The sequence below is a fragment of the Protopterus annectens genome, chromosome 5.part1 (genome assembly GCF_019279795.1).
Source record: "Protopterus annectens isolate FY-2018-M chromosome 5.part1, PAN1.0, whole genome shotgun sequence".
Taxonomy (NCBI): domain Eukaryota; kingdom Metazoa; phylum Chordata; order Ceratodontiformes; family Protopteridae; genus Protopterus; species Protopterus annectens.
The window spans coordinates 332,094,205-332,113,282 of NC_056736.1; the positions used below are offsets into that span (position 1 = coordinate 332,094,205).

At 40.8% G+C, this 19,078-nt stretch overlaps 1 protein-coding gene across 1 annotated transcript in view; it reads left to right on the forward strand.

Moving 5' to 3' along the window:
• Positions 1–19,078, forward strand: part of LOC122803406 (interleukin-1 receptor type 2-like) — a 207,578-nt gene that overhangs the window by 48,893 nt on the left and 139,607 nt on the right. The window contains exon 3 of the mRNA XM_044073008.1: positions 2,462–2,527. Within this exon, the coding sequence (XP_043928943.1) occupies positions 2,462–2,527 (66 nt within the window). The remainder of the gene's footprint in view (positions 1–2,461; positions 2,528–19,078) is intronic.

Below are 19,078 nucleotides of genomic sequence, written 5' to 3' on the forward strand. Positions count from 1 at the left end.
TCCCCCGATCAAGCACCCCACCTTAACTTTAACTTTAGGAGCAAACACTAAATAAATAAGCAGGGCCTCTCCATGATCTGGCACTTTTCATCTAAGGAGCAAGTTGGGTGCATTCTTCCAAATTTGTGCTCTTCAAGTTGAGGAGAAAAAAAGCAGAAAAGAAAAATAGTTTTGAAACTGTAGTACACTGCTTGCTACATTTGCAACAAGCAGCTGCTACAGTTTGTATCACACATAGAACAATAAAGTGCCCCATTTATGACTGCAGAATGCAATATCAGAATACCAGCATTCATTTCTGAATGCTGGTAATCAGTACTGCACTTGCACTGAAGACCGATCAGCATTTGTCAATCACACCTAGCTCTTTGCACCATAGACAGTTACCCTTTACCCCATCCTAGCTATACTTCTGGTCTTCACGCATCTTTCCTGGTGCTACTTGATCACTTTTTATTCTGCAAGTCTTCAAGCAAGCGAACACCAACAGTCATTACTCCTGATAAATGTATTCTCTCTCTCCACCAAGAGGCAAGCATCTCATTTTTACTGTGTTCAAGTCCTCTCTTTTAACACTACTTCAGCAAATAATTCCAGTCAGTACATACTGTTTTTACTCTACCTCAGTGTGAGTTATATTTTGTCACCTCAAAACAGTATCAGATGCTTAAGCCCCATTGCACTATGCATAAACACCCACCCATTCAATGGTATATTACACACAAAGATAGTGGGGGGCTCTGCCTCCCACACCCCTCCGTAACTTAAATTTACCAACTCCGAGATCACACTACATTGTGGAAGAAGGAAATTTTCCCATTCTGCACTGTACGGAGATAGCGGTTCCCCATGGTCAGCTTTTTGAAAGTCGATCATATGGTCTCGGCCATATGAAAGTCGACCATGTAAAGGGGACCCATATATATATATATATATATATATATATATATATATATATGTGTGTGTGTGTGTGTGTGTGTGTGTGTGTGTGTATAATATACACATATATATATATATATATATATATATATATATATATATATTTATAGTATTTCTCCCCATTGGCTGCAAACCATCATCTCCCCCTTCCTTAGGACAATTATAAAGGCAGCCATCAAAGCTTTTGTAGTTAGGTCCATAACCCCACCCCTTAGTGGCCAGCACACATACCTACAATGACTATGATCACCATCCTGGAAAGACAAGCCCACATCTCTTGCTCCTGTGGCCATTATTGCATGTAGACCTCTGCTTGCATAGGATTAATTTGACCAAATGAGACCATTGTCCTCCTTCCTCCACTGGATGGGTGAGCACCGACGTTTATAAGTCACAAACTCTTATCCTCTCCTACCAGCTTTTCCAGCTCCTGAGCAGCAAGTCTAACATGGTTCATCTGGACCATCATCAGAGCTTCATTCCCATCTGCTACAGAGTTTGAGTTAACATTATTTTTTTCTTAAAGTTATTTATTATTGCAATTTTTTTTCATCAAGTTTTTCCACATTATTGCTGGTTTGCAGTAAAGCCAGTAATCAATGTGCTGTAACCTACATAGTGCAGTTAGAACTGCTAATACACCCTAGGAATTGATTAATTGTCATTTGATAACTAACATGACATTTTCAATTATTTGTTGTATGGGTAGTGAACAAACCAGATATAATTGTCAGTCATATTAAAGTAGTATATTACCCTGCCAGCTATCAAATGTCTGGCAGTTAATGCAGAAAATTAAGGTTTTAAGCTGTTATTGAGCAACTTTATGTGGTACAGGGTTTGAGTCCCACAGCCTTCATTTGCCTACTGTGTAACCTTGGGTCAGACATTTAACCAGAGAGTGCTTTGAGGCAATTGGAAATTTGGCTAAGCTCTTTGATGGTCTTCTGGACTGCATGCCTATTAACTACCTATGAGCCTAATGCTGTTCCATTCTTGGCAATGTATCAAATATGACACTGATGTTAAAGTATCTTAAAAAGGACATGATCACACCAGACCTCAGTCACAGACTTTGAAGCCAGCGCCTCATAAGATGTCCTGTAGAGTTAATGCAGTCAGAAAGGTCCATCAGAGGCTGGTTACACAGGGAAAGAAACATAAGTTGATGTAGGTTTTCCTTTCTGAAGACCTTTATAAGTACATAAGGTCAAGGACAGTGTTATGAGAAGAATATATTAATTAAAGAACGAGTAAGCTGTCAACAAAGTATTCAGAAATTAATTTTATCATGCTTTATGAGCTGCATAGGGTACTAAAATGAACTCAAGCAAGGTAAGGGTATAAATCTGGGGCTAGAAAGAGAAAAATCCATTAGTTATATCTGAATAAAGCTGACAAGTTAGCAATGATAAATGAGTGACATCAGACTTGACATAGGGTAAAATGTTACATGAAGAATATGTCTAATGACTTGCTCACAATCAACCTTATTATACATATATGCTTTCTGTTATTACAGGCAATGTTGTAAGAGGCCCTCCCAAGATTCTGGCACCTGGAAATAAAACATTTAATGTAAAAAAAGGTAATGAGAACATAATAAGAAATGTTTACAGAATGAAATTGCATAGAATTTGTATTACATTGAGGCTATCATGTTTGAACCTATGTTTGTATGCAGGTATAGCTGGGAGCATCTTTCTGTACTTTTTTTTTAATTTTATTTTTCAAGTAAAGTTACATTACCTGTCACTGTGGCACCTCATATTTCATACACTATTTAGAGTGCAATGTTAGTTTAGCTTGGATATAACGTTATTTATTTATTTAGCCATCCTTTGTTGACCAGGTTAGTTCCACTTCTTCTCAGGGAATACTCAAGGTGGTATTTATACTACTAGGGGAAATTCAGTAAAGGCTTTGGGGAACTTCTACTCTTTTTGATAGGTACATGGGATCTTTTGCATCCACTTGAGCTACCACCAGTTCAAGCAGATTGGGGCCCCAGTTTAATGTCTCGTCTGGGCCCCAGTTTAATGTCTTGGCCGAAGGACAGCTCAGTCAGAAGTGCAACACCCTCCTCAAGCTGCACTACAGTGTCAGCAATTTGAAAATTAATCCAGTCACCTAAAGTGGAAATAGAACCCACAGCCTTCAGATCTTCCAGCTCCAAAGTTGAGTGTGCTACCTGTTGAGCCACTGACACTGATTTATTATCAGTAGGTACAGCTCATGTGCATTACATTTTAGATTACAAGGGGAAATTTTATGAGGGACATTTGGAAGAAGGTTATGTAAGTGCTGCATGAACAGCAACGTACGTCCATTAAAGAACTGCTTTGTGTACCAAACTGTCTAATTTCTGATTATATAAATTATGTAAAGCAATTACTGGCATTAAATCTATTCTGCTGATTGGATTTTGGCATTAAACAAGCATACAAAGTAATAATTGAACTAAGCACATATTTAATACTATAGTATTTGCAAAGTGACTTTTAGAATTAAGGAATATAACAAGAATAGTGTTCCTATACATCAAGCATACTGAGAGCTCTCTGTCATATACATGTATTTTACAAAGTGACATTTGCACATTCAAGTACAATTACAAGTATAATACAAGACACTAGCTTCAAAAGGAGGAACAATATGATAGACAATGAGGGTGGGATTCATAAAGTTTAGCACAAAGTGTACACATTGCATGAATTTTCTACAGCTGTTCTTGTATTCAGAAAAGTTATGGTACACCAGGTGTAACTTTTATGAATTCCCCCCAAATGTAGAAAACTAATCGCTTTTGATGTTTCAGTGGTACGCAATCTGATTATACTGAAAAAGTAGAATTTCTGTTAAATAAATGACAGTGAAAATAATAAAAAGTGTTGTTATTCCTTTATGTGATAGAAGTCAAAGTGTAAGGGCTGTTGCACAGTTTATTAGTAACACACGAGCCTGTACTGAAACCATTCCAGGACACTGTAGAGACTCTCCAAATCATGTAAGCCCAAGGTGAATAGCTAGTTCACAATGATTCACTTTCCTTAAAAGAAAACTGTTTAGAAATGAGCCCATCTCAGTATACAGTAGAACTGTGCACACCCTTACATGATACTACATGGTGCCATGATACATAGGGACACACAAGATTTGCTGCTATTAGAAAATACCAGTCAGGTGGTGGAGTCATCATATATGTTAAGACGAATATCTACATTAAGTAAATATTATCTGCATAGAAATTTATCACATGTAACAATATGCTAGAATATGTAGCTATAAATATTCCCTAAGTGATAGAATTTACTTTGTTGTAAAATAGTTTTACATAGATAGCAAAAATTAAACAAGATCCTGTCAAAAGTATTCTTGGATGAAGTGAGGGGCAACACTGCGACAAAGGATTTGTTAAGTATGGAGATTTAAATGACCCATTCACTGACTTGGAAACATAAATGATCCATATGTAAATGCATTTCTTCAACTACTTGATTTGAAACAACCAATATCCCTAACATAAACAGGTAATATTTTGGATGTCATAATTACAAACTGCACACATAGCATTGCAAAAATGACTGCTAGGAGTATCACTGGGTGGCAGTGATAATCTCAAGATACAACTTGAACTGAACATTATTTTGTATAAAGTGATTAAAACTATGAAGTTATGGAAAGTCTCATTACTCAAAACAGCAAGGCCTAAATAGGACTTTGAAATTATTTAGTAGAAAATATCATTAACACTGAAGATAAATTAGAATATTTCTATAACATCTTACCAACTTACTAAACAAAACGTTCAGAAAGATGACGCTGTAAGTGTCATGTAGTAGGCTTTTGTGGTTTTATAATAAAAAATAGGAAAGCAGGGAAATAAAAAAGTGAAGTATATAAAACATGAGAACAACTCCTACAGAAGCAATCACAGTATCTTATGAAACCACTAAGAAAGAATTGAACAAAGATCCTGTTTTTCCTGCATTTGGGTAGTGTATGGTCCCATACATGCTCTATTACATTTCACATTAGTATCCTAGCTAACCTTTGTTACCCATTTATTTTATTCAATATGTGTAACTCATAGGCATATGTAATCATTTGCTCCAGATCATATACATCCCTATCATTCTGAATACACATCAAACTTGCAATAGTCTTCCACTGTCTGGCACATCTGCTATCTTCATTCTTCAACTAGCCCTTTCACTGACACACAGAATATGAACAAAATCAGAGTGATCAAAGCAGTAAAAGATAAGATTATAGTCCTGCAGTGTGACCAAAGCAGTAAAAGATAAGATTATAGTCCTAAGACAAAGTGCATTGCAGCCCCTTCCACCATTGTCACACTCAAAGAAAGCTTTTTAGGTTTCTGTTTGGACTCTAATCTGGCACACAACATTTCCATATGTTGTACTTCTCTGATAACTTTGGAATAAACTGATAAGTCCCTGTACTAAGTCTGCAACTGTCAGGAACTGCCTTTTATTTATTTGTTTGTTTGTTTGTTTGTTTGTTTGAATTTGTTACCTGCAGTAGCACACTGATGGAATGGACCTATTTCAGCTTCAGCCAGTCCAGAACAGAAAAATACAAAACAATACAAATGAAGAACAAATTAGAAGACACAGACATTAGACATTACGTGTCAATGTACATACAGTATAATGTATCTCAAAGCATGCCCTGTGGAACTCCACTCATGACTGATTGACAGTCTGACTTGGAATCCACAACTTTCACTCTGTGGGTCCTGTCTGTGAGCCAATTTGCAACCCACCTAGTGATGTAAGGATTGATGTCTAATTTGGTGAGTTTATCTATGATAAAAACACAAATGGTCAGCACTGAGGTGTAAATGGCAAAAAAATGATACCTGAGTGGGGAATGGTATCAAAGGCCTTGGCCAGATCGAGGCAGGCTGTATGCACTGCCTTACCCTCATCCACAGCCTTGGTGACTGCCTCAAAGACGTCAGCCAGGTTCAGCAGGCAGGATCTCCCCTTGACAAAGCCACACTATGTGGGGACAAGAGTTTGGAGATTGCCTATATCTTTGTTAAGCAGGTCCATGATGATGCGCTCCATAGTTTTGCATACCAGGCTTGTCAGGCTAATGGGGCAATAGTTCCCAAGGTCTGTAGTTGCTCCCCTTTATGGAGTGGGATGAGTGTAGCAGTGCACTATTCATTAGGGACATAGCGTGATGTAAGGCTATGATTGAACAGGGCACACAGATGTGGTGCCAGTTCATTTTGTAACTCATGTAGGACACAGCCAGGGATATTATCAGGTCCGATGGATGCTGTATTCTTGGCTTCGGACAATGCAGCTTTTACCTGTGCCACAGAAATGGTGGGTACCAGGCTTTCATGTGGTATTGTGATAGGGCCCTTGGGGAGGAGAGGGGTAAAGTTGGCACTGAATCTGTCAGCCAGTATGTTGGTTATATCTGTTGGCTCAGTATAGGAGGTGCCATCATGCAATAACTCAGGGCAAATCCGGGTATTGCCTTTGAGGTTTTTGATATAGCTATAGAAGGCTTTGTTGTTGTTTTTGGTGTCAGCCGCATTTCTGCCTTCATAGATGGCTTTAGAGGATTTGATAAGGGATTTCAGCTTTTTGTTGAGACTGATAAGGGAGGTTTTCCAGTCTTGTGACTTCATTTTTTTCTGCAACAGTTTCTTCCTTCTGTTGTTTATTGATGGCTGGGGACCACCAGATTGGCTTCCTTTTTTGGAGGAGACCATCTTAGTTCTATTTGGTATGGTCTCCTTTTAGGAGCCCAAAGTCAGCTTTAGAGAAGTTTTTCAGGGTGGTCACCTTAGCAGGGGTGTAGATAAGATGGAGATTTCCATGGTGATCAGTTTGTGGTCAGATTTAACCAGGGAGAAACTGACTATAGGTGTGGAGCAATGGTCTCCCATGTTGGTGATAACCAGGTTGAGGATGTTGCTTCCTCTAGTGGGGATAAGAATGAGCTGGTCTAGGGCTTTGGAATTGATAAATTCCAGAAAGCGTTGGCCCTGTACATTGGTACTTGAATAGTTTTCCAGTTGATGAAAGGGTAGTTAAAGTCACCCAGTATGAGAGTATTGGGTTGGACCTTGATAGATTCTAGGGTGCTTAGGAAGTTGGCGCGTGAGTCTAGGGACATGTTTGGGGTTCTGTAGCAGGCTATGACTTGTATTGTCATCTTACCCAGTGTTATTTGTACCTGAAGTATCTCGGATGCATTATGCTGGGCTACCAGTCTAGAGGTGTGTGTATTCTTTAAGAATATGGAGACACCACCACCTTTGGAGTTTCCTTCTGCATTCTGGGGCCGAAAGGTATGGAATGAGTTGTAGCCTGAGAGGGCAGGGGTGCTTTCTGCCTCTTTAAACCTTGTCTCTGTTACAGCACAGGTGTCGACATTCTCCATTTTGAGGAGAACATCAAGTGACTGCATCTTGAGATTTAGACTTCTAGCTTTGAGCAGCATGACCCTCAGATTGCATTTGTTTGTAGCTGTTACAGTGGAATTTTGGTCTTTGGAACACTGCCTAAAAAAGGCACTATAGGGATGGCAAGAGCCTTAACCAGTACCCAGAATCCCAAGGGTGACATGTACAAGCTGTCTCTGGCAAAGCATCAAGGTCTTTCAATCATGTCATCCCAGGCAGACAGATACTGGATCCCTTTAGAATGACACCAGAAACATAGAAAATTGTTGAAGTCAATCATTTTATGCTCATACTGTGGTATAATTCTGGGTGATGATAGAATACTGCTCAGGGCTAGGGTCATACCTGCCTGGGCCACATAATTCAAGAGTTCCATCACATCTCTTTTCATGTAGTCCAGGGAGGTATGTCTTAAGTCATTCACACCCACATGGACAATGTCGGAGTCATATTTGTATTTGTTGTGGAGTGACCTGAGTGCATGTCTTATGTGTAAGATCCTGGCACCTGACTGTCACGTTCTCCTTGTTCAACCTAGTGAGTGGGACATCAGTGTGCCTCACAGTTGAGTCTCCTATGATTAGTACATTGGGCAAAGTGTTTTGCCTTAAGGGCTTGGGTTGAGGGGCACACTGTGGTGGTGAGCTATGTGTTCTGGGGTTGGTGATGTGTTGTGGTGGTCGAGTGCGTTTCTGTCTAGGGGGTCTCTGTTGTTTGGGTACATTTTTATTGACAGCCTCCACAAAGTGGGTGGATGGTTTGTGTTTCTATGTGTAGGTTGTGATGGTTGGTGTTTTTGAGGGCTATGTGTTCTATATAGTGAGTTGCAGGTGCTGACCTTCTCCTCTTGACCAGCTAGTCCAGTCTTGCTTGGAGCGTGCACTGCTTCAATTTTGGTGCTATAAGTGCATCTCTCACATGTATGAATGCTGGGAGGTAAGAGGAGAGGGTTGTCTGTGTACATTAGACAGTTGCCACACTGTCTCAGAATGCCCAGGTGCACCAGGTTAGCAGGAAAAAGCACAGGAAATTGCCCTACAATCATACCATGAGGGGTGGTCATAACTAATAAGTACTAGTGTTGTTATTACATAGAAACAGCTAGTGCTGATAGCACCTAAGTGTGTTACAATAAATGCTACAAAAGCCTGTTAAAGTGCTAGCCAATTACGCTAACTGAAGTGCAAGAAGTAAAAGAACAAGCTTGTTCTAAGGGGAAAATTGAAGAGCAAACTTTCTGGTACCGGTATTAGTTTACCTCAGCTGAGCGCCGCTGCACAGTGCGCAAACATGGACTTTTAATCCAGAAAGTTGAAAGAGATGGAAAAACTGCCTAAACTACCAATAAACTACAATTTCTGGGCCAGAAACCACTCCTTTTGTAGTTGATAGGCTACCTAGTGCTTACCACTCCCACTGATAAGCTAGAGGGCTTGCCTCCAACACAGAAAGGTCTGGGGGGCTCAAAAACTTACAAAACAATCCTGAATACAGCAAGTCTGTATCTGGACTAGACTAGTTACAAGAAAGTCAGGAAACAAGTTTAGAACGTTTGTTTTTTTTGCAGAAAAGCAATTAAAACAGTAGCAAAAACACTTTAAATCCAGTACAAGCTAGCACACTTGAGTGTGTAGCAATATTAAAGCAAATACAGTTTAAATAAATGCAGATAAATTATAAACAACAAAAACAAGGCAGACAGCAGTAAATTATGAAAAAAATCAAAACGGAAGCACTTAGAGTATCTCTTTCTCCTTCCTGTTGCTCTTGTAGTCTGCAGGATGCCAAAGCTGGATCCATGGAGCTTAAACAAATGCAAACTCAGGCTTTTAAACCAGAAAGTTGAAAGGGATGGAAAAACTGCCCAAACGGCCAATAAACTACAATTTCTGGGCCAGAAACTACTCCTCTTGTGATAGATAGGCTATCTACTGCTTACCACTTCCATTGATAAGCTAGAAGGCTTCCCTCCAACAGAGAAAGGTCTGGGGGGCTCAGAAACTTACAAAACAATCTTGGATACAGCAAATCTATATCTGGACTAGACTAGTTACAGGAAAGGCAGGAAATGTGTTTAGAACTTTTGTTTTTTTGTAGAAAAGCAGTTAAAACAGTAGCAAAAACACTTAAAATGCAGTACAAGCTAGAACGCTTGAGTGTGTAGCAATATTAAGGCAAATACAGTTAAATAAATGCAGATAAGTTAAAAACGACAAAAAACAAGTGCATAGAAAGTGCAGTAACTTATAAAAAAACAAAATGGAGGCACCGAGTGCAGAATAAGAGCACTTGAACACTTAAAGGCACACAGAACAGCAAATTAAGGTAATAAGGTAGAAGACAGTTAAGTAAGAGCAGCTCAAGAAGGTCTAAATATTTTTTTCTTTTTTTTAGTGGAGAGGGAGGGAACAGAGCAGATTAAGATACTATGAGGGATGTTCGTCCCAAGTGCACTCTCTGTACACAGCAAAGGAGATGGGACTGGTAGGAGTGTCTGAAATCAAAATATGATCTCACTGCACTCAGCTGAGTGAGCAAATGAGATGGGCCCAGGAGGAGTGTCCAAAAACAGATTTACAGCAGGGGCAGGCAATTCCAAAACCACCAAGATTAACACCACAACAGCAACAGGAACAGGGAGTGGGGAGACTAACTGCAGAGGGACAGAGAGCACAATATTCAATGAAACAAATATCCACAAATATCTAATCTTAAATAAGCAAAGTTCAGAGAAAGTATACTTAAATCAGCTTATGTGTCCAGTTGATTTTTGCAGCCAAATCTCAGCAGCCAACAGCTCAGATGATGAGCAGAAATGACTTGCTCACAGCCACACAGTAGGTAAATGGAGGCTATGAGAATCAAACCCAGGACTGCTGCAGGTTTCTGGTGTAGCAAGAAATTTAGTTATGTGAGGTCTGTGTTTCTGAGAGATTATATTTTTTGATTTGATGATATAGCTAAGATGAAAGGAATAGAATAAGTAAAATTATAATGAGTTCAAAGTGAACAAAGTGATTAAAATGTTACAGTGTAAGGAAGAGAAAGTATATGCAGAGAATAAAGAGAGAGAGAGAAACTTTAGATTTCATAGAGTATAGTTTACTGGGTTTTCACACTATGTGATTTGACACTTTGGAGTGGGTATGTGAGTTGTTTTCAACACAGGTACATTCGGTAGTTTCTCTTAAGTGAGTTTTAAGCCTCATCTAAACTCCAGAGACCTGTTGAGGCTTCTAATGTTAAGAAGTATGGCATCCAAGGTTTTAGGCCTAACATTAAAAACGAGTAGTTTGCACATTGCCAGTTGAATGTGAGAGGGTTTGAAGTGAGGATGCATTTTCTGGTTGTGAGCAGAGGCTATATGTTCAGTCCTTAATTCCAAGCTGACCAATGGAGTATAGGAATGAGTCTTGACTGTTATACTGGAATCCATCTTTTGTTCTCTTGTAGTATACTGTGATGTTTAGAGTGGGGGACATGAGCCAAAAATAATGACTAATTAGGCCTGCAGTTTAGGGAGAGGTTAGAATCTTTTTAAGACATAAGCAGTCATAGGCAAACCACATTCTAAATGAGCCATTAGAAATCCTTTGTCTGTTGCTTCCCCTACCTTGAGGGGAGAGAAATATTGAAATTTTCCAAGCCAAGAACAAATTATTGAGGACTTTAGTTCTAGTTTACTTGAGATGCTCTCATTGCACTAGAAGAAGCCGATGTCTGTGCGGTCATGGAAACTTGGTTCAGGGCTGTGGAGAGCACCCCTGCCTTACCAGGCTATACCTCTTTCCACACACTCTGACCCCAAAAATGAGGTCAGGAAGACTAAGGGTGGTAGAGTCTCTGTCTTCATTAAGGACAGGCATACTCCAGACTGGTTTGCCAGCATGACACACTGGAACTACTCCAGGTGCAACTGACAGCTGGCAAGACACCCATCCAAGTTATAGTCAGCTATAGACCCCCCTCCATGACTCAGGACACCCACTCCTCTTACCTGGATCTACTTGACTCCATCAAGGTACTCCCCAACACCCTGACCCATAGTGACTTCAACTACCCCACCATAGACTGGGTGAATTGTTCCTGTACTAATGCACTCACTTAACGATTCCTTGACTTCATCAATTCTAACACACTAGATAAGCTTGTCTCATCCCCCACAAGGGGAGATAGCATTTTGGACTTGGTTCTCACCAACATGGGAGACCGCTGCACCACTCCCATAGTATGTTCCTCCCTGGTGAAATTAGATCATCAGACTGCCTCATTCGAAGTTTCTATCCCACCCAACCCCTCCCCAGCCATAATCAAGCTAAAAAACTTCTCAAAAGCTGAATACAACCTCCTAAGGGAGGGTATCAGAAGCTCCACACCACCACCCCCATCAGAGGATACAGACAACTATGCTGAATAGTATGCCAATGCAGTATACAAGCACCTGTACAACTACATGGACTCAGCCATACCTAACAGAACTAAAACCTGCTCCTCAAGGAAAAACAAATCTGCTTGTTGGACATCCTCTATCAGCAGACTTTACAACAAAAGAAAGAAATTGTTGTCCAAGGGTAAAAAAGGTACAAATTCCAAATTGGAAAAACTCCCTCATTAGCCTCAACAAGCAAATTAAAATACTAGTGAAAACCTCCAAAGCCAATTATAAATCAAAACTAGCCTATGAAACAAAGGGAAACCACAAAGCCTTCTTCAGTTATATCAGAAACCTCTATGGCAAGGCCTAGGTTTGCTCTGAATTAGTACTTAACAGTATCACTTACACTGATCCTGTTGACTTAGCCAACCTGCTAGCAGATAGGTTCAGTGCAAACATCACCCCCCTCCCCCAAAGGCCCTTTTGACATCCCCAATACTTGTTCCACATCTCATATCTCCATAGATCAAGTGTTAAAGGCCCTAACCAAGACAAAGAACACAGCTTCCATGGGACCTGATAGTATCCCAGGCTGTATTCTGCACCATCTCCAGCAAGAACTAGTTTCACCATTGTGCACCCTTTTCAACCACAGCCAAAGTACAGGCTACTTTCAAGCAGAGTGAGAACTGCCATTGTCATCCCCTTGCACAAAGGTGGTGCCACTACTGACCCTAGAAAATATCACCCCATTAGCTTGACAAGACTGATCTGCAAAGCCATGGAGCATATTACTATGGATCTCATAAACAAGGACATAGGCAATCTCCAAGCATTTGACCCCACCCAGTTCGGATTTGTCAAGGGCAGATCTTGCCTGTTGAACTTGGTTGACTTCTTTGAGTCTGTCACTAAGGCCCTGGATGAGGGAAAGTCAGTACATACAGCTTACCTTGACTTGGCCAAGGTCTTTGACACAATCCCCCACTTAGGCATCATCAAGAAGCTAACACAACTTGGCATAAATCCCTTCCTCATCAGTTGGGTGGAGAACAGGCTCTCCAACAGGACCCTCAATGTCAAAATAGGCACCTTCACCTCTGACAGCAGACCTGTCACTAGTGGGGTTCCCCTGGGATCTGTCCTGGGACCCTTATTGTTTGGCATCTACTTCTCAGAGGTCCAGGTAAAGACAAAAAGCCTGTGGCTGACCAAGTTTGTGGATGACTGTAAGTTGGGTGCTGTCACTGACTCCCCAAATGATGGTAACATACTGCAAGAGGGTCTCACAACAATTAATGACTGGTGCCAAAGTCATGGCCTCAAGCTAAATGCAAAAAAATCTATCATCATACCATTTGGCAAAAACATGTCCCCCACTGATTACCACATCAACGACAGCCCCCTAAGCACACAACCTGTGATGAGAGCCATGGGTACTCAGGTTGATAACAACCTCACATTTGACCGTCATATAGCAGCAGTGGTCAGAAAAGCTTTTTACTTTGTTCATCTCATAAGTAAATGGATTGCATTCAGAAAGAATGGTGGTTATTATCTCTCTATACTCCTCCCTCATTAAACCAATAATTGATTATAACGCCCTGTTTGCTATGTACTGCTCCAAATATCTGCACCAACTGGAAAGGCCTCAGAAGTACCTCACAAAGAGAATCCATGGTCTCCAAAACCTGTCCTATGTGGGCAGGCGCAAATCACTGTCACTCTAGTTGGTATCATACAGATTGCTCAGAGGTGATCTGTGTCTCGCCTACAAGGCAATTTCGGACCCTGCCATACTAGAGATGTTCCATATCCATAAGTCTAACTCCTCACACATTACCAGCTCGATAGGCCTAAATCTAATATGCAACATCAACAAAACCTGGTGCAGAGACAAGTTTGTCTCGCAGAGGCTGCCCTGTCTCTGGAATGGACTTTCCACACATGTCAAACAGAGTACCTCGCTGATCCTCTTCAAATGCAACCTTGATGAGTGGATGGGAGAACACAAATTTATCCCAGGGGTTCCACCTGTGTCCCTCATTGACAGGGGTGACAGGTGTTGACTGCAGTTTCTTTTTGGGGATAAACTCTTGGCTAGCTTTGTAAGGGCCCCAGGACCATTAGACTAGTAACCTCCTATGATCCTACGATCCTATGATATGAATGGAAGAAAAAATAAATGGAAGAAAAAATAATACCAGTAGCCAAAGGTCACTCAGCTTAAAAAAGTATATTCAACAGCAAAAACCAAGCGTCCACCAGAGCTGATAAGATAAAAAGTTTTTAATGCAAAGGATAAGCGCTTTCACACATAGTGCTTCTTCAGATCCATAGAAAATCATCACAAGTGTACTCATTATATACTAAAAAAAAACAATCAATCAACCAACCATGGAGCAGCAACAATTACTGATGTATGTTCTTCTTTTTTAGGAGTGGCTTTAAAGGAACAGATGCATTAATCCCTGGCAGTTTATCTGCCTGTAACCTAACAATCCAATTGGCTTCTGCATTCTCTAGTCTATTGTTATAATCACCTTTCTCTTACTCATACGTAACAAATGTAAAACACTAAATAGAAAGGAATGTCCTAGTGCAAGTGATATGAGTTTTTCTAAGGCATTAAGAGTGTTTAAATGCCTAATATCACCTGCATGCTGCAGGATACATTCTTTCAACATTCTCGCTGTTTTGCCAGTATAAAAAGATGTGCATACCTTACACCTAGCCAAATAAATTAATCCCTTAGAAGTACAATCAGCATAAAAGCAAGCCTTAAATGTGAAAATAATGGCAGGATGTTGAAATTCCTGTATAGAAGATATAACCAGGAATATAAGGTCGATTAAAGTAAGGTTGGCCTTTGTCAGCATGCATGCCAATGACCATGTTATAACTATCTTCAAGTGTTTCAGAACTATATCCTCTAGCAAAAAGATTGCCCTTAAGACAGATCATAGCTTCATGGCATTGTTTATCATCTGTATGCAATCTAGACATATGCAGATACTGGCCTTTAGCAATGTTTTTAAAAATATGTGTAGGATGCATACTGTTGAAGTGTAACAAAGCGTTCTTCCTACAAACTTTTCTAAAGAGTGAGGTAGACAGAACCCCATCAATCAAGGTGACATTAGTGTCAAGAAATTCAATACTGCTCTATGAATAATTCAATGCAAATCTAAAACAACAACTAGTAGATTCCAAGTAGTGTACAAACCTCAATAAATCAGATTCTGCACCCTGCCACAAAATAAAAACATCAACAAAATGTTTATAATATAAAAGATGTGCAAAAATTCCTGTTGCGATAGCATTGCCATGCGCTTCCAGTCAGCCAGTACAAGATTGGCATAACTGTTAGCGCATGGAGAAAAGACTCCTGTTTAGGAGAAGCAAATGTGGCCAGATAATTCAAGTTAGTGCCATTTTAGGAAGACAGATGCACTGATTCCAGTGTATATCTCCTGGATAAAAGCATAAGCAAAATATGAGAAGTGATATGGTCAACTGGAAATAAGCAAATTGTGAAAATACAGAGCAAGTACAGATAAGCGTGACCAACTCAATTGCTAATATTAGGGAAATTACATATATACAGCCAGGTTCAAATACTTGAATTTATACTGTTTGACATACAAATGACTGTGAGGTGATGACATCACTGCAGAATAACTATTTAAGAGGCTGTACAGGTCTAAAAGTAATGGAAAATGTACACAGTACTAGAGGACATGAAATAAAAATGATTATCCTAAGTATAAGAATACCAAGAGAAAAAGAAATGAAAAAGACAAAATGATCGATTTTAACAATTGGCTAAAATTTTGGTGTCATTCAAAGGGGATCCAGTGTCTGTCAGCCTGGGATGACATGCTCGACAAGCCACGTTGCTTTGCTAGGGATGGCTTGCACCTGTCACCACTGGCTTTCGGATATTGGCAAAGGCTCTTGCCACCCCCATAGTGCCTTTTTTAGGCAAGGCTCAAAAATCAAACCCACCCCCATAGACAGCACAAGGAACAAGAAACTAAGGGTAATGCTGCTAAATGGCAGAAGTCTTAACCTCAAGATGCACGCACTTGAAGCTCTCCTCAGTATGGAGAACATCAATATCTGTGCAGTGACAGAAACCTGGTTCAAGGCTCCAGAGAGCACCCCAGCACTACCAGGCTATACCTCATATCATGCTTTTCAGCCTCAAAACCCGGACCGAACCACAAAAGGAGGGGGAGTTTCCATATTTATCAAGGATATCCACACCTCCAGGTTAGTGGCATTGCACAAAGTATCAGAGACCATCCATGTGCAACTAACAGTGGGCAAGACTGCTTTTCAGTTTATAGCATCCTACAGACCACCCTCTCAAAGTCAGGAATCCCACTTGGCTTTCCTGAAAACATTGGAGAACATGAAGATCTCTCCAAACACCATTATATTGGGTGACTTCAACTACCCAAACATTGACTGGGAGCACTACTCAAGCCCCAGCACCTTAGCCCAAAGGTTCCTGGAAATTATAAACTCAAATGCTATGGAACAACTAGTCACCACTTCCACAAGAGGGACAACATACTAGACCTGATCATTACCAACATGGGGACTCTATGCTCCACACCAGAAGTATATCCCTCATTGGTAAGATCAGACCATAAACTAATTTCACTGGATGTCCACATCCCGACCCCACCCCAGCCCAGAAAACCACAGAGAAAAACTTCTCAAAGCGAAAACTTCTCACTTCTCAAAACCGAAGTGGAATCCTTCAAGGCCCCAGGGCCAGTGGAAACTACGGCCCAAACTGCAGAATCCTATATAAACGCATTCTACGGACATCTCCAGGAATGCATGGATCATGCTATCCCAAACAAAACCAAGACCCAATCATCCAAAGGCAGGCATCCAGTCTGGTGGACCCCTGCCATAAATAAACTGTACAACAGAAGGAGGAAGCTACTACATGATAGAGCAAAATCCCTAATAGGGAAGGCATCTCTGATCAGTACTAGCAAAAATTACGATCCCTCATAAAATCCTCCAAGGCCAGCTTCGAGAGAAAATTGCACAGGACACCAAAGACAATCATAAGGCTTTTTTCAGTTATGTTAGAAACCTGGGATGCAACTCCCAGACTTGTTCTGAGTTGATTCTAAATGACAAAAAATACACTGAACCCACAGACATCACCAATATCCTGGCAGACAGGTTCAGTGCAAACTTCTCCACCCCTCCCAAAAGAGCAAGTATCTATCCCGGCAGAGGGATGCCTCCCAAACATCTCTGATGCTCAAGTGAAGGCTGCCCTCTCCAAAGCAAAAAACACTGCTTCCATGGGACCAGATGGCGTCCCAGGTTGCGTCTTACATGAACTCCAAGAAGAAATAATCCCTCAAATAAAACAGCTATACAATCTCAGCCTCACTACAGGATATGTGCCCACAGAATGGCGTACAGCAACAGTGGTCCCACTCCACAAAGGTGGAGCCTCTACGGACCCTGGAAACTATCGCCCCATAAGCCTGACTAGCTTAGTCTGCAAGGCTATGGAGAGGATCATCATGGAGCTCATAAACAAAGACATTGGGGACCTACAGACACTAGATCCTACCCAGTTCGGCTTTGTCAAGGGCAGATCCTGCCTTTTGAACCTAGTTGACTTCTTCGAAACAGTCACCAAAGCCATAGATGAAGGGAAGGTAGTCCACACAGCCTATCTGGACCTTGCAAAGGCATTTGACACAATACCCCACTCGGGCATCATAGATAAGCTATCCAGCTTAAATATAAATCCCTATGTCACAAGATGGGTCACAAACTGGCTCAAAGACAGAACCCACAGAGTGAGAGTTGCTGGAGCCATGTCAGACTCAAAACCGGTCACAAGTGGCATCCCACAGGGTTCTGTCCTGGGACCACTCTTGTTCGGTATATACATTTCTGAGGTACAGGCAAACATGGGAGGACTATGGCTCACCAAGTTTGCAGACGACTGCAAACTGGGTGCCATAATCAACTCTCCAGCTGACACAAACATCCTTCAAAAAGGTCTCACAGAGACAGATAACTGGTGCCAGCATCATGGTTTAAAGCTAAATGCCAAAAAATGTATAGTCATTCCCTTTGGCAAAAACAGTGTGCCCACAAATTACCACATAGGCGGAAACCCATTAAGTACAGAGAAAGTTATTAGGGACCTGGGGACCCAAGTTGATAGCAATCTCTCCTTTGAAAACCACATTGCCAAAGTGGTTAGAAAGACCTTCTACATAGCCCACCTCATCACGAAGGGTTTCACATCTAGATCAAGAGAGGTAACCCATGCCCCTCTATTCATCCCTCATCAGGCCCATCATAGAATACAATGCCCCCTTTGGGACTTACCCGACACCTGCAGCAATTAGAAAGATCCCAAAAGTATCTCACCAAGAGGATCAAGGGTCTCAAACAGATGCCATATGCTGCTCGGTTAAAAAAACTCCAGCTCTACTCAGTTGCATACCGCCTACTTCGAGGCGATCTATGCCTGACATACAAAGCTATGTCAAATCCAGAATTAATGGACATGCTCCACCTCAGTAAATCTAAATCCCTTACAGCCACATGCTCGAGGGACTTGGACCTCAGCACAGAAATAAATAGAACTTGCTGGAGGGACAGGTTCATAACACAGAGGCTCCCTTCACTCTGGAATAGAATTCCAGTTCATGTGAGGCAAAGCACCTCACTGAATCTCTTCAAGAAGAATCTCGATAGGTGGATGGGGGATCATAGGTTTGTCCCAGGGATTACTCCCGTGTCACTATTGGACAGAGGCACAGTAAACTAAACCTTAAAAAGGGCACAGTATACTCAAATCAAGGGGTGGCGTAAGCCATACAGAATCGGGCTAGGCTTATAATTGCCCCAGGGCAGATAGCCTAGTATGAACCTATGAACCTATGAATAAGAAGGTCTGTCAGGCACTGGAAGTTACTTGATGAAAACATAAATAAAAATAACATCAAAACATTCAAAATTAGACAAGGTAAGCATATGGCTAAAAGATATTATAAGCATTTAAGGGAAATCAATCCTAAGAACAATTCCCACTACTTGTTGCAAGTTCAGTTTAGATGGTGATTATCTAAAACATTAAGGGACAGAATTCCTTTTGGCAGGTATTCTGAGAGCATACAATCAAGAGTGGAAGATAAAACCTGTCACTTTTAAAAATGTTATGTTATTTCATTTATTTCTTTATTCTTTAGCAAGAACTTTTCACAGATGGTAAGGGAAAAAGGAGGAAACGTGTCAGTGAAAATAGT